Genomic DNA, 14,190 nt, shown 5'->3' on the forward strand with positions numbered 1-14,190 from the left:
TATAGATGATAGATGCTGTTAGCCTTGAAGATGATGAATCAAGAAGGGGTGTTTTCGCTTGTACAGTGCTCTAAATTCTTGCATAAACAATAACTAGAAACCAGCCAGTATGAAACACACTTCATCTAGATCTCCAGATGTATTTGGTAGATCTCCTTGGGTTTATGGTTTTTTTGTTCTTTATTTATTGTTTTTATAATTTTAAGATCTCAGAAGAAAATAGCTGTCACGCCTCCGGCCCGAGATCGCGAGCCGGGGATCCGCGCCAACCGTCGCACACCCGTAGGAAACTCTCCCTACGAGCATGCAAGGCATCTAAACCAAACATCTTAATTATATAAATCTAAAATAATTCAGGCATCTTAACCAAATATCTCAAATATATAACTAAAATAATTCAGCTGAAATAAATGCAATCTTATTCCATTGACTGACACAAATTATAAAGTCTCACAGTTCTAAATACGCAGTGGAACAATAAAGATAGAACATTAATTTAAATAAAACCTAATCTAAGATAACTTGTGTCATAATTCTTTTATTCGCTCTCCCATATTGTAAAACTCCGGATCGAGCTAATTCTTCGGATCTGTAAAAAAAAGAAAGAAATCGTATAATGAGCTAGACAGCCCAGTAAGTAATAAACACCTTAACTAGTCAATTCATATAATAACATAAAATATGAATACAAATTACGATGAGTCAGCATAATAACATAATTAATTTATTTTCAAATACAAATTCATTGAAATCCGTATCTTTCAAATATCCATATATATAATTGTAAATCTGATTCGAAACAAATCACATTCATCTTAACAGCCTTTAACTACGACCACACTTATACCCTGTGGCTGGGCCAGAAACAGAACCGCACTTATACCCTGCGGTGTGGGCTAGAATACCGCACTTATATCCTGCGGTGTGGGCCAGAATACCGCACTTATACCCTGCGGAGTGGACCAGAATACCACACTTATACCCTATGGTGGGGCCAGAATTGCCAATGCATAACCTCCTATTGGCAGGGTCCAGAACATAGCCAGGCTGAGAGTTCTAAATCTGATGCACATCAAAATTCTTTTGTAACATAATAGATATATCATAATCCGATCTAAATATGCATATACTATGCAAGAACAGTAAGTATATCCGAAAAATATTAATTCCAATCCACCTATCTATTTTTCATTCAAAGCATCATCTCGTAAAATTCATAAATCACATATAAATTCATTAACAATTTATTCGATGCAAAAATAATATTATATAAATAAAGAGTCTAGAGAAGGCAGTTCATTACTTACATCGAACGCGATCTACAACAAATCCAATAAATCTCACAAATTTCTCGTAGAACCTAATATCAAAAATCATATTTTTTTTTAAAATTCATCACAATATATATATATATAAAACTTAAATCTTAACATCCTCCCATGGCCGACCCTGCAGAAGTGTCTAGCACCTCGGATTGGGGTTCGAATTCGGGTTCATACCCGTAAACCACCCTCCCTTTACTTTATTATTATTATTATTATTATTTTCTTTCTTTTTCTTTCTTTTCTTTTTCTTCCTTTTCTTTTTTTCTTCTTTCTTTTTCTTTTCTTTTCTTTTTCTTTCTTTCTTTTCTTTTCTTTTTCCTTCTTCTCCCGAAGCTTCCTCTCCTTCCCTTTTTTTTTTCGTTTTCTTCCCCTCTTCTCCCGTGACCATGGAGGAGGGGGGGGGGGGGGTGCGACCCCATGCCGAGGCTCGGAAGGGGCGGCGGCCAGAGGTCGACGGTGCCCACGACTCGCAGTGGCCGGTCCTTTCTCTGTCCCGTGGAGAAGAGAGGGCTTGAAAGGGCGGCGACTGACCCTCTCTTCTTCCCATGGAGGAGAGAGAGAGCTCAAGAGAGGAAGAGCCCGCGGCAGGGACCAGTAGCGTCGGCGACGCTCGCGGCTACACATGGGTAAGTCCCCTCTTCCCTCTCTTCTTCTTTCTTTCTTTCTTTCTTTCTTTTTTCTTCAAATAGTTTAACAAAGAGATGAAGCTAGGAACCTTACCTTAGCCCCGACGAAGATCCGGCGGCTTTCTTCTTCTCCGACGGCAAGGGAAGTAGTGGAAGACCATCCAAACCGAAGAGGAGCGGGCTTCAACGGCTCTCTCTCCCTCTTGGGCGGCTGCACGAGGAAGAAGATCACCCAATGAAGGAGGTCTGGCGGCTCCTCTTCCGGTGGTCTCAAAGGGAGGAGGAGAAGCCCTAAAAAAACAGGCGATCCCGGCTTCTTCGGGATGATTTCTCCCTTCATCTCGCGCCCTCACGTGCGACGCACGTGAGGCCAAAATTGGGGCTGGGCCGGTCAATGGATCGGGCCCAGTTTCAGGGTCTCACATCCTTCCCCCCTTAAAAAAATTTCGTCCACGAAATTTTCATACATGCAGTTCAAGAGTAGAGAATACTTCTTCCAAATTAAGTCATAACACTCTTCAAATCAAAGTCGTCTTGTCTGACCAATGTCAAATAATTCCATTCACCACACTTTCTCCGCACACACTGATTTAAACCTCAATATACCCGTGTTAAGTCTATATTTTTTTTTTCTAGAATTATCTGCTTGTTGGTACATTTATTATTATGTCTTAATCCATGGGAACACTTTCAAAATGTAAAAGTTCATATTCTTCTTTTGACAATTAATTAAAAAAATATTATGTAACTATTTAATCTTTTCTAGCAGCATAATGAGTTATCTAACAAAGAGCAGTGGGCATGGCAAAACAATAAATAGAAATAAATATTGGGACTAGATTAATACCTGTCGTCAACACATCAGAAGCTTGTGCATCTTGTTGTGTAAGTGCAAATACTCTTCCTTGAGTCTTTGGCCCCTGGCTTCCTTCCATTGCTTGAGTAGATCTATTCTCGTTTCTTTGTGGGCAGTCTGCAATTTTATGACCTATCTTACCACATTTAAAACAGGCACCAGTGTTCCAATGGCAATCCTTGTCAGCATGAGCCTCACCACATCTGGAACATTTATTGCTATTCATCTGCTTAGGGTTGTCACTCGTAGATTTCTTGTTTGAACTTTCGGCGTTTTCATTGCTCTGCCCCTGGAATTCATTTGACCTGTTCCTCTTCTTTTGATTTCTTTCCCTTTCCAACCGTTCTTCATTAACTTCCCTTTCAATTATTAAGGCCTTATTCACCACAGCTGCATAGGTAGTCAATTCATAAGGTACCACTTGTTTTCTAATTTCAGTCTTTAGTTCCATCTCAAATTTATACGCTTGATCTAGCTCATCCTCGACTAACTTTGGAACAAATTTGGCTAGTTTGGTAAATTTAGCTTCGTATTCTGCAACAGTTATATTTCTTTGCTTTAGATGAATAAACTCCTGTTCTTTCTGCGTCCTTACTCCAAGGAAAATACTTATCATAAAATGCTCCTTGAAATTTTTCCCAAGTGAGTGGCTCCCTGTCCTGCTCATATTTATGTTCCAACATCCGCCACCAGTTGAATGCCTTACCTTGCATCATGTATGATGCAAACAAAATTTTTTCATCATCCTGACATCTCAAGACAGCAAATGCTTTTTCCATCTCTGTAAGCCAATTGTATGCTTCTAACGGTTCTGTAGTCCCCTTGAAAGCTGGAGGAGCTAGCCTCTTAAATTCAGTTATATTGCCACGCTGTTCACACTGTTCCCCTCATCCTTGCTGTGGCTGTGTCTGGGGCAACTGCGTTTGTTGGAGCAACTGCTGTTGCATCTGCATAAAGCCCACTATGGTCTGCATAACCTGGCCTAAGCCCGGTTCTTGTTGTCTTGTCTGAGTATCACTAGCAGGATTGACGACTTTCTCCTGCTGAGGAGTGCTACCAACTTGTCGGGGTATGCTGTCATTTTGCGGGTTGGGTGCCTTATCAGTAGCTCCGCGAGTAGTCTTTCTCATCCGACGTGGAGGCATCCTGACTTATATCTATCGAATAGCAGCATGCCAATAATAAGCTTACTAATTAATTACAAGTATATAGGATGGTTGTTACAATCAAACTAACGTCCCAATGTCCCCACTGTCTACCCATCTACACTCATGTCATGTCAGATTTTCTTATCTTAGAATTTATCCATGCTCTGATACCACTTAAGTTGTCACGCCTCCGGCCCGAGATCGCGAGCCGGGGGTCCGCGCCAACCGCCGCACACCCGTAGAAAACTCTCCCTACGAGCATGCAAGGCATCTAAACCAAACATCTCAATTATATAAATCCAAAATAATTCAGACATCTTAACCAAATATCTCAAATATATAACTAAAATAATTCAGCTGAAATAAATGCAATCTTATTCCATTGACTGATACAAATTATAAAGTCTCACAGTTCTAAATACGCAGCGGAACAATAAAGATAAAACATTAATTTAAATAAAACCTAATCTAAGATAACTTGTGCCATAATTCTTTTATTCGCTCTCCCATATTGTAAAACTTTAGATCGAGCTAATTCTTCGGATCTGTAAAAAACAGGAAGAAATCGTATAATGAGCTAGACAGCCCAGTAAGTAATAAACACCTTAACTAGTCAATTCATATAATAACATAAAATATGAATACAAATTACGATGAGTCAGCATAATAACATAATCAATTCATTTTCAAATACAAATTTATTGAAATCCGTATCTTTCAAATATCCATATATATAATCGTAAATCTGATTCGAAACAAATCACATTCATCTCAACAGCCTTTAACTACGACCACACTTATACCCTGTGGCTGGGCCAGAAACAGAACCGCACTTATACCCTGCGGTGTGGGCCAGAATACCGCACTTATACCCTGCGGAGTGGACCAGAATACCACACTTATACCCTGTGGTGGGGCCAGAATTGCCAATGCATAACCCCCTATTGGCAGGGTCCAGAACATAGCCAGGCTGAGAGTTCTAAATCTGATGCACATCAAAATTCTTTTGTAACATAATAGATATATATAATCCGATCTAAATATGCATATACTATGCAAGAACAGTAAGTATATCCGAAAAATATTAATTCCAACTCGCCTATCTATTTTTCATTCAAAGCATCATCTCGTAAAATTCATAAATCACATATAAATTCATTAACAATTTATTCGATGCAAAAATAATATTATATAAATGAAGAGTCTAGAGAAGGCAGTTCATTACTTACATCGAACGCGATCCATAACAAATCCAATTAATCTCACAAATTTCTCCCAGAACTTAATATCAAAAATCATATTTTCTTTTTAAAATTCATCACAATATATATATAAAACTTAAATCTTAATATCCTCCCATGGCCGACCCTGCAGAAGTGTCTAGCACCCCGGATTGGAGTTCGGATTTGGGTTCATATCCGTAAACCACCCTCCTCCCTTTATTTTATTATTATTATTATTATTATTTTCTTTCTTTTTCTTTCTTTTCTTTTTCTTCCTTTTCTTTTTTTTTCTTTCTTTTTCTTTTCTTTTCTTTTTCTTTCTTTCTTTTCTTTTCTTTTTCCTTCTTCTCCCGAAGCTTCCTCTCCTTCCCTTTTTTTTCGTTTTCTTCCTCTTTTCTTCCCCTCTTCTCCCGTGACCATGGAGGGGGGGGGGGGGAGGTGCGACCCCATGCCGAGGCTCGGAAGGGGCGGCGGCCAGAGGCCGGCGGCACAGGCGGCCGGTCGACGGTGCCCACGACTCACAGTGGCCGGTCCTCTCTCTGTCCCGTGGAGAAGAGAGGGATTGGAAGGGCGGCGACTGACCCTCTTTTCTTCCCATGGAGGAGAGAGAGAGAGCTTAAGAGAGGAAGAGCCCGCGGCGGGGACCAGCAGCGTCGGCGACGCTCGCGGCTGCACATGGGTAAGTCCCCTCTTCCCTCTCTTCTTCTTTCTTTCTTTCTTTCTTTCTTTTTTTCTTCAAATGGTTTAACAAAGAGATGAAGCTAGGAACCTTACCTCAGCCCCGGCGAAGATCCGGCGGCTTTCTTCTTCTCCGACGGCAAGGGAAGTAGCGGAAGACCACCCAAACCGAAGAGGAGCGGGCTTCAACGGCTCTCTCTCCCTCTTGGGCGGCTGCACGAGGAAGAAGATCGCCCAATGAAGGAGGTCTGGCGGCTCCTCTTCCGGTGGTCTCAAAGGGAGGAGGAGGAGCCCTAAAAAAACCAGGCGATCCCGGCTTCTTCGGGATGATTTCTCCTTTCATCTCGCGCCCTCACATGCGACGCACGTGAGGCCAAAATTGGGGCTGGGCCGGTCAATGGACCGGGCCCAGTTTCAGGGTCTCACAATAGCACTATCAAAAAAAACGTCTCAGCATGAAATCACATGTTTTTCTCTTTTGTTTCACTTAAAAAATGCTTATAGATTATGTCAACCACTACTTGATAGTTAAAATCTATGATTGTCAAGACTTAGATGTTTGATCATTATAATAATCCTCTGAACCAGAGGTCTGATATAGAACAATTTCCATGTTGATGAATTTTTTTCCTTATAGATGATTGAATTCTTGGAAATGATTGAGAACAATACCTCTGAGGGGGGCACAGCCTCGGTACATGTATAAAATTCACCAAAACAACCTGCATGCATTAATTTTTTTATAGGAAAACAAGATAAATAAAGTGTTTATTCTCCAAAAAGAAAGATACAGGTCTAATTTTCCGGCCAAAATTGTAAAGAAACCAAGTAATGACTGCAAGGCCCAATTAGCCTAGGGTTAGTTCACATGTCTGTTTACATGTAATAAATCAATTCTGCCTCTTTTGATAATAAATGAATCTTTCAATCAGATTTTTTTTTCCCTTTAGCAAGGCATTTAATCTTTAACTCATTGGAGTCTTCCCGCTCCACGTAATTGAATATCAGTACATCCACTATTCTAAACCAATATTCCCAGCTAGGGCTGAGAAAAGCTGTCCCCTTTTCTGCAAAAATTGACCATACATCCACTGAGATAGCTCATTTTAATGCAAGCATAAATTGTGGAAAAAAATAGCTGACATGATATACAGGACTTGTTGCATTGAAACTGAACAAGGTCTGCATGAAAACATTTATGCAGATGAAAGGGGAGAAGCAGCTTGTTGAAAAAATTCTGCAGACTGAGATAAATCTGCTTAGTACAATTAGAGATGGAACTGCCCTTATGCAGCATATGGAAGACTTCTATTACATCACACTCTTAGAGGTTTTCTCTGAATTCCTCAAGAACGTTACCTTTTGTGTCATTTTGTATACAGTTCCTTTTAATCAACTATTATTCTGATACATGAATGTTTACTAATCGAGAATTATGTTCAGTATGTTGCAAGTATCTTTCAAGAACTGCCATTGTAAATCTACAGTAAATTTGGTTTGTGTATTTAAATTACCAACTATTTTTTTTGTTATAGTGGTGGGTGCAGGTGGCTAATACTTGTGAATTGTTTCACAAAATCATTTTGTTAGCAGTGGTACATACAGATTATTATGGGGTATGCACCATAGGCATGAACTAGAATCAAAAAAAAAAAATGGGACCATGGAAACTCTAGTCTAATGCAAGAGTAACAGTATATTTTTAAGAGACTTGAATAAGATATTAGAAAAACATAATCTTGAATAGAAAGGAGCACATGAATGGCTTGATTTGGAACAAAAAATTGAGTTGGGAGATGAAACACGACTACAGTGGCATGTAGCTTAGCAATGTTTTGTTTAATAGAAAATATGAGAAAGAAAAGTATCAACTCAGAAATGAGTATAAGGAAATGATTAAAGATCTGATATTCATCCTTATTTAGGTGATAAGTGATAAAGGACTCCATATAGAGAGGGATGGTGCTATAAAAACAAAATAACACAGAGAATCTTAGTGAACTCCAGCAGTTCAGTAATGTCACGCTCCCAACAAAAAGAAAACCAATTATGTCATTTGCAATCTTAAAAACTTTGCACTTTCTTTTAGAATCAGCCCAGGCTCTCATTCTGTAAACTCTGCAAGTCAACATGTCATCATGCTCTGTACTCCAGAAGCATGTTAAACATCATTTTAAGGATTGCAAACTAATAACCAAGACATAACATGTGCAGTACATGGCATGAGGTTACTAGCAAGGATGGACATGGAGTGCCAGATATTTTGAATGTAGTTCTCATCATCCCATAATATTGCTCAAATTATCCTTGATAAGAACTTTCCCAAGATGGAAGAACATACAAAGCTTAAAACTTTTGAGGGATAAACTAGCTTCTAAGCTGCTTTTACCCTCTTTGATCTTTGTGACATGAACCATTAGTAACAGGCACCTTGTATACTTTATAGTTTTTTAGCTTGTATGTGTGCATATGTCATATCCTCTCAAGCTCTTATATTCTAATGTCCTTTTGCTTTACCTCAAAATATGAAATTCAAATATATCTTAAATCCAACTAAACCCTCTTTGCTATATCATGTTAATGTCATTATGACTTCTGCTTCACCATGTAAATAGTTATGCACACTTGTAGCAAACAATTGACCATGTCCATCCTGGATACTAATTTACCAGCAGTCTTACGTCTAAGTCCATTGATTTGTTTTGGATCTTATTTATATTATTTTTATCACAACCCCATGACTTACTTTGCTTCATATCTTATATTTTTCGTGAGTTCTCTTGTTAGTTTTATTTCTTCCCTCAAGTTACAATTTCTTTACTAGAACTTATGCGAGTTCTCTTCTTAGTTTTATTGCTTCCCTCTAGTTATGATTTCTATACTAGAACTTATGCCTTTGGCTCTTATAATTTCTCTACTAGAACTTATGCCATTAGTCATATCTTGCTTCTATGTTTCCTTATGTCTTCCCCTTGTTTTCCTACATCCTTCAAAAAAGACTGTAGAAGCCCTCCATATTGGTCCTCTAAAATTCTTTACTTTATATGCCTATGCTATCTCAATCGATTTTTCATTACTTTGTTCGTAAGTTGTGCAACTCCTACAACTCCTATAGTATTCTTGATTGTATACTTTGTAGATTTGCCATTCAGACTTTTTCTAAATTCTGTTTGTTTTGTAAGACTTTCATCACAAACACTTTGAAACATACAACATTAGAGGCAAGGTACACGGAATCGGTACTGAGCACCGTACCAGTTTTCTGGCGGCACGAGTCGGTACGGGCCGTGCTGGGCCTGTATCGACGGAGGAGACGACACATAGACCGTGGGAGAGAGAAAAAGAGAGAGAAGGGGGAGAGAGGGAGGGAGGCGGCAAAGGATGGCGGACGCCGGCAGAGGGCTGACGGAGGCCGCAGCAGTGAGGCCGTTGCCGGTTTTTCTGTTTCGAGCGAAATAAAGGTCCGGCCGCGGCTAGGGGTGCAAATGGGTTGGGTCGGATCGGGTCATGAGTGACCCCGACCCAACCCGATTTCTTATTCGGATCTTAATTTTGGATCCAGATCCAACCCTAGAAGATTGGGTCGGGCAGGGTCCACCGCTACAATTTTTGACCCAACTGGTCATTCGGGTCGGGTCAGGTCCATGTATAACTCGGACCTAATCCAAAAAATTCGGGTTCGGGTCGCGTCCGGATCGGGTCAATCCATCCATGGCTTTCTTCTTCCTCCTCATCGCACCATCAGTTGCTCAGAGGCCTATTTTGGACTTAAATATCTATTAGTGATTGCACTCATGACAATGTTTACTGAATTCCTTGAAAATATGTATTATCAGATTACAAATGGTTTTCTCATAAAGGCTACACTTATTTGCCAGATGAATAAATGCCATATATGCATGGCAAAATGCCTCAACTACGAAAGAGGTAAGAGGTACAAGAAAAATGCCCTTCTACCGTGCACATCCACAAACACAGACATGCATGAAGAGTGAATAAAAAAATAATTGTAAGCAAACTCACCTCCATGATATCCTTGCATAAGCTTTTTTAGACATGAAGAGAGCACTTTTGGACCAAATCCTTTCCATTTGCCAATGGGCATGCAAGGGTATAAGTATAACAGCGCAATCCGCCATTTAAAATTCAAATGTTTTATTCAACGCATTTCATCACATCATTAAAGGGCAAATTGGACTCGACGCCAGATCATTTTCTACATCGTACGGAAGGAAGTCAGCTACAACTTAAATGAATCCAAAAAACTAAAATTGGAATCAAGTCCCATTTAACACGTCAATTTACACGTCAAAGCATGTTAAACCAATTGTAGTTTCTTGGAAGGGTTGAATATGCCCCACGCCAAACCACCACCACCACCCCTAAAAGAAGATCCAATATTATTTTTCTTGGTATTAGAACAATAGAACTTATCAAAACCCTGATTGTTTCAAATAATGGTTAGGTATTTAGCTATTAAAAATGATGTTTCAATCAATAAAGAAGAGAACCATGATTTACTTAACAAATTTAGGGCCTCAAATGAACCAGTTACTCAAGCTGCAATTTTAGGTTGTCTTATGAATGATGCAATCCTGGAAAGTTGCCAGCTCACACTTAACAGGCTTGTTGACAAGGGAACATTGATAAGTGAGTCTTATGTCAATGTTGTAAATTGTATGAGTTTTCCGATGTGTTTTAATGAATATTTTTTGGATTAGTCTAAGTGGTAAGTTGTATTCCTTTTTTTTTAAAAAAGCCTACTACTTTTTCCTAGGTTTTTCCTTGCTATCCTTGATATCGATTTCTTTGTTCTTTCTCATAAAAAATTGGAAAGAGGCAATCGATTTATGACAAATTTGATCCACTTGCGCAAGTATTAAATATTCATCTCTCATTGTATGATCTGTATTCACAATTGCCATACCACAAGCCACTACAAATTCAAGATAAAATCCACATTAAATTCTAGAGCCAAACCACGTACCTTGCATATTCTATAATATTTTTCTGTATACTCATTTAATTCATTATTTATAATTATCTTTGATATACCTTGCCTTATTCCATTGTTCTCCTTCCAAGATTGCTTTTATTCTTCTCCCCTTGTTGTGGGGCATGAAAGCTAAGTATAGTTCCTTATCTCAAATTAACTTTTCACATCTATGAGTTATCTCCATTTCTTTGTCCATTACTAAAATCGAGCCCATTTCTGTTAGTATCTTTACCTGCATACAAAAGTTTGTAACCATATGATATCCTTAGACGTTGCACCTTTTCATTTGGTTTCTGTAAACAAGCAATATAACCTGTCCTTGTATCATAATGTGTACAAGCTCACTACTTTCTAGTCAAACTAGTAAAACACATTCTCTTCGTTTGTGTAGTTAGGTTCTTGCATACTTTTGCCCCACTTTATATGATTGCCCTTGACTTCTTGCCATTCAAATTGGGTATCATTATGCCGCATATATGGCAGCATGTACCTGCACGGCGAACCTTGTTTCCATCACCTAAAGAATTGTTGCCGATTTCTCATGACAAGTGGGTTATATTATAGCTCATCAGATGGGTGATAACCTAGCCAGTTCTTCCTCATTTCTCACCACAAGTTACAATGTGGCACATTGCTTACAGGCTACAACCTAGAAAACTTTTGCCCACTCCTCACCACAACTATGTTAGGTTACAGCACGTTGCATACATCAAGGGATGCCCTTGTATTCATGAATGACAAATTTGGAACCATTTCATAGTTTGACATGCGTTTTATGATTAGCTGTCAACATAACATCAACCTACTTTTTTCATCTAGACTTAGCATGGACATTGGAAATGAAGCTTGAATAAGTGCCAACATATACAAAATAAATGGACGATATCCTTCATGCCTGCCAATATGGCAGTCCATTAATATGCCAGGAAATGCCTGTTTCTGCTAACAAAATAATTTTATGATGGTATGGTGTGACAGGAACCAAGTAATCAACTATTTAGTATTGATCTGGTGGGTTTTTGCCCGGTAACCCTATTGCCAACTAATCTAATTGGTGGTGTACTGCTACCTAATCCTGTAGTACCAGTCTTCCTTAAATTCAATATTGGTAGATATTTGACTATCCCGATGTCAGGCAAAGACAATTGAGGTCAGTATTACATTGCCAAACCAGTTGTTAAATCATAAATGCCAAGCTATCATTCAAATCCTAAATTGAACCCAAGATATTTTGGATAACGCTCTTTGGTTGTGGCAGCTTATGTAGTCATGGTAGGTACCAGACTACCAGCAACCAGCCTTTCCTAATTTTTGAGTCTTAAAAGTTGCCTATACACTAAGGAGCCTGCTACCTGAGAAATAGTTTCCCTGAAATGCTATAATTCTGGGGGCAGTGCACTGGCAAAGATGAATTCTTCTTTGATGGACTTACTGCAGTGATAGTACCAAGCAGAAAGGTCTTTACTGGGTTTAGAATATTTAATTTGATGCCTGGAGATATAGATAGTGATAAAATATAGACTAGAATATATAATTGCCAGTGGATTATTTCGTGTGTGCATTTGTTTAACAGTCTTTTGGTCTCCAAAATCTAGTTACTTCGACTTAAAAATAATTGTCATTGTGCAGAGTGTAAGAGCAAATTACCAGAGGACTGACAGTTCAAGTGAGGAAGGTTGCCAATCTACCGTGTGAGCTAACCTATCATTGCTGCAAGCATCAAAATCCTCGCATGTGCACGTTACTGTTTGAATGACTGTTAAAGAGCGCTGCCTGCTTACAGTTTTAGCAAAATAGAATGTAAGTCTATGCTCTGCAGAGATTCATTCATGATGTTCTCTTCATTTAGGTTTTACCTTCTATGAAATCATAGAATCCTGATGGCATCTATACATGCAGAGTAAACAGCTAGCATGTAGCCATATACCGAATTTCATAATCTGATATAAAGTCATGGACCTCAGCATCTTTAAATCAATATGGTCATATTAAGGGGGGAAATGAATCGAAGATTCATGCAAACTATATACCCATAACAGATACTATACCAGCGTATTTTCATTATAATGCCAAAGGAATGTGGAACTGTCACTAGGTTTTAATGTCTTTTTCAATTTTTATATTGTAGAAATCTTTATGGAGCATATTTGCTTAATGCATATGATATCATGTTTCTACAGGATGACCTTTGCATTCCGGTCCCCTGAAAACAAGAGGCAGGGGTTTTTCCATTGCCCGTTGGCGTTGGTAAGCTTAACATCGGTAGGCTGCAGCCTTGAATCTGTGAAAGTGGGTGAGCTTCAGTTACTTCCAACAGCTAGGTCTACTATTTATCAGCTAAACAGTACCTGATGATGTAGTCAGAAGAGGTCCAGAAGCATAATTAAAATGCCACGGATTTAATTGGTTATTGTCTCAAAGCATCATTTTGCAGCTGTCCTGACAAATAGTGTCCCAACATTCTTATGCAGCGTACCTGATCTGTTATAAGCACAGAATGGTATTTCATCCTGGTCGTGTCTGGCTATCACATTTGGAGTTCTGCTCTTGTGATCATAAACAACCAGCCAATATGATTGCTGGTTATGTATCTACCAATATGATCTGGTTTAACCAATCAAACTTGCCATTGCAGGCTGCAGAAAATAGTTCTTAGTTGGGTAAGTGGAGCTGAAGAACAAATAAAGTAGGAGACTAAGAACTGTAATAAGACTAATCGGTTGGTAGATGGATATAAGTATGTGTCGCAATCTTTCATTCTTTTTTATTTTATTTTACTTCTTTTGTATTTCATCGCTTTAGGAGCATTCTTTGTTATTATTGATTGGAATGTGGAAGAGGATACATTGTTTACAGAATCATTCAGAATGAATGGCTCTAGGTGGAAGTTGTTGAACCATTCCACGGTGCTATTGCGGTGCACATGCCTGCTTGCCAATTGGTTAGCATCCTGTCACTATGGATGGAGCACAGGAAGGTAATGGAACAAGGGAGGCACTAGAGAGTAGGTCAGGTCAGTTTAGAAGATTAACTCTAGTCTAAACTTGACCAGGACTGAAGGACTAATTTGACTAGAGTCAGCTCTAGCCTGAACTTGACCAGGGCTAACGGACTAACCTTGGCTAGGGCTACAGGACTAACCTCGACTTGAATTTGATAAGGGTTAGAGGAGTAATTCTGGCATAAGCTTAACAAGGATCATAGGACTAACTCTGATTTGAATTTCACTAAGGTTAGAGAACTAACCCCAGTATAAGCTTGATGAGATTGTGTTGCTGGAAATTGGACCCGGGGGCGGCCGCTTAGCCGAGAAGGAGGGGCTCCGGCGAACACGGGCG

The 14,190-nt window shown here is 39.1% G+C and overlaps 1 protein-coding gene across 7 annotated transcripts in view; it reads left to right on the top strand.

The window, feature by feature from the left end:
• The window catches only part of LOC103695549, a 46,670-nt gene extending 32,957 nt beyond the window's left edge, over positions 1–13,713 (top strand). For 4 of the 7 annotated variants that reach the window (XM_039123200.1, XM_039123204.1, XM_039123207.1 and 1 more), the window contains 3 exons: positions 7,061–7,186; positions 12,482–12,543; positions 13,033–13,713. In XM_039123200.1, coding sequence (XP_038979128.1) covers positions 7,061–7,186; positions 12,482–12,543; positions 13,033–13,204 — 360 coding nt within the window. In that variant the 3' untranslated portion in view covers positions 13,205–13,713. Of the gene's footprint in view, positions 1–7,060; positions 7,187–12,481; positions 12,653–13,032 lie in introns of those variants that run through there. The other 3 variants (XR_003383175.2, XR_005510348.1, XM_026800568.2) reach the window with 3 other exon arrangements.
• The last annotated feature ends 477 nt before the right edge of the window (positions 13,714–14,190 follow it).

Source organism: Phoenix dactylifera, chromosome 2 (genome assembly GCF_009389715.1).
Source record: "Phoenix dactylifera cultivar Barhee BC4 chromosome 2, palm_55x_up_171113_PBpolish2nd_filt_p, whole genome shotgun sequence".
NCBI lineage: Eukaryota > Viridiplantae > Streptophyta > Magnoliopsida > Arecales > Arecaceae > Phoenix > Phoenix dactylifera.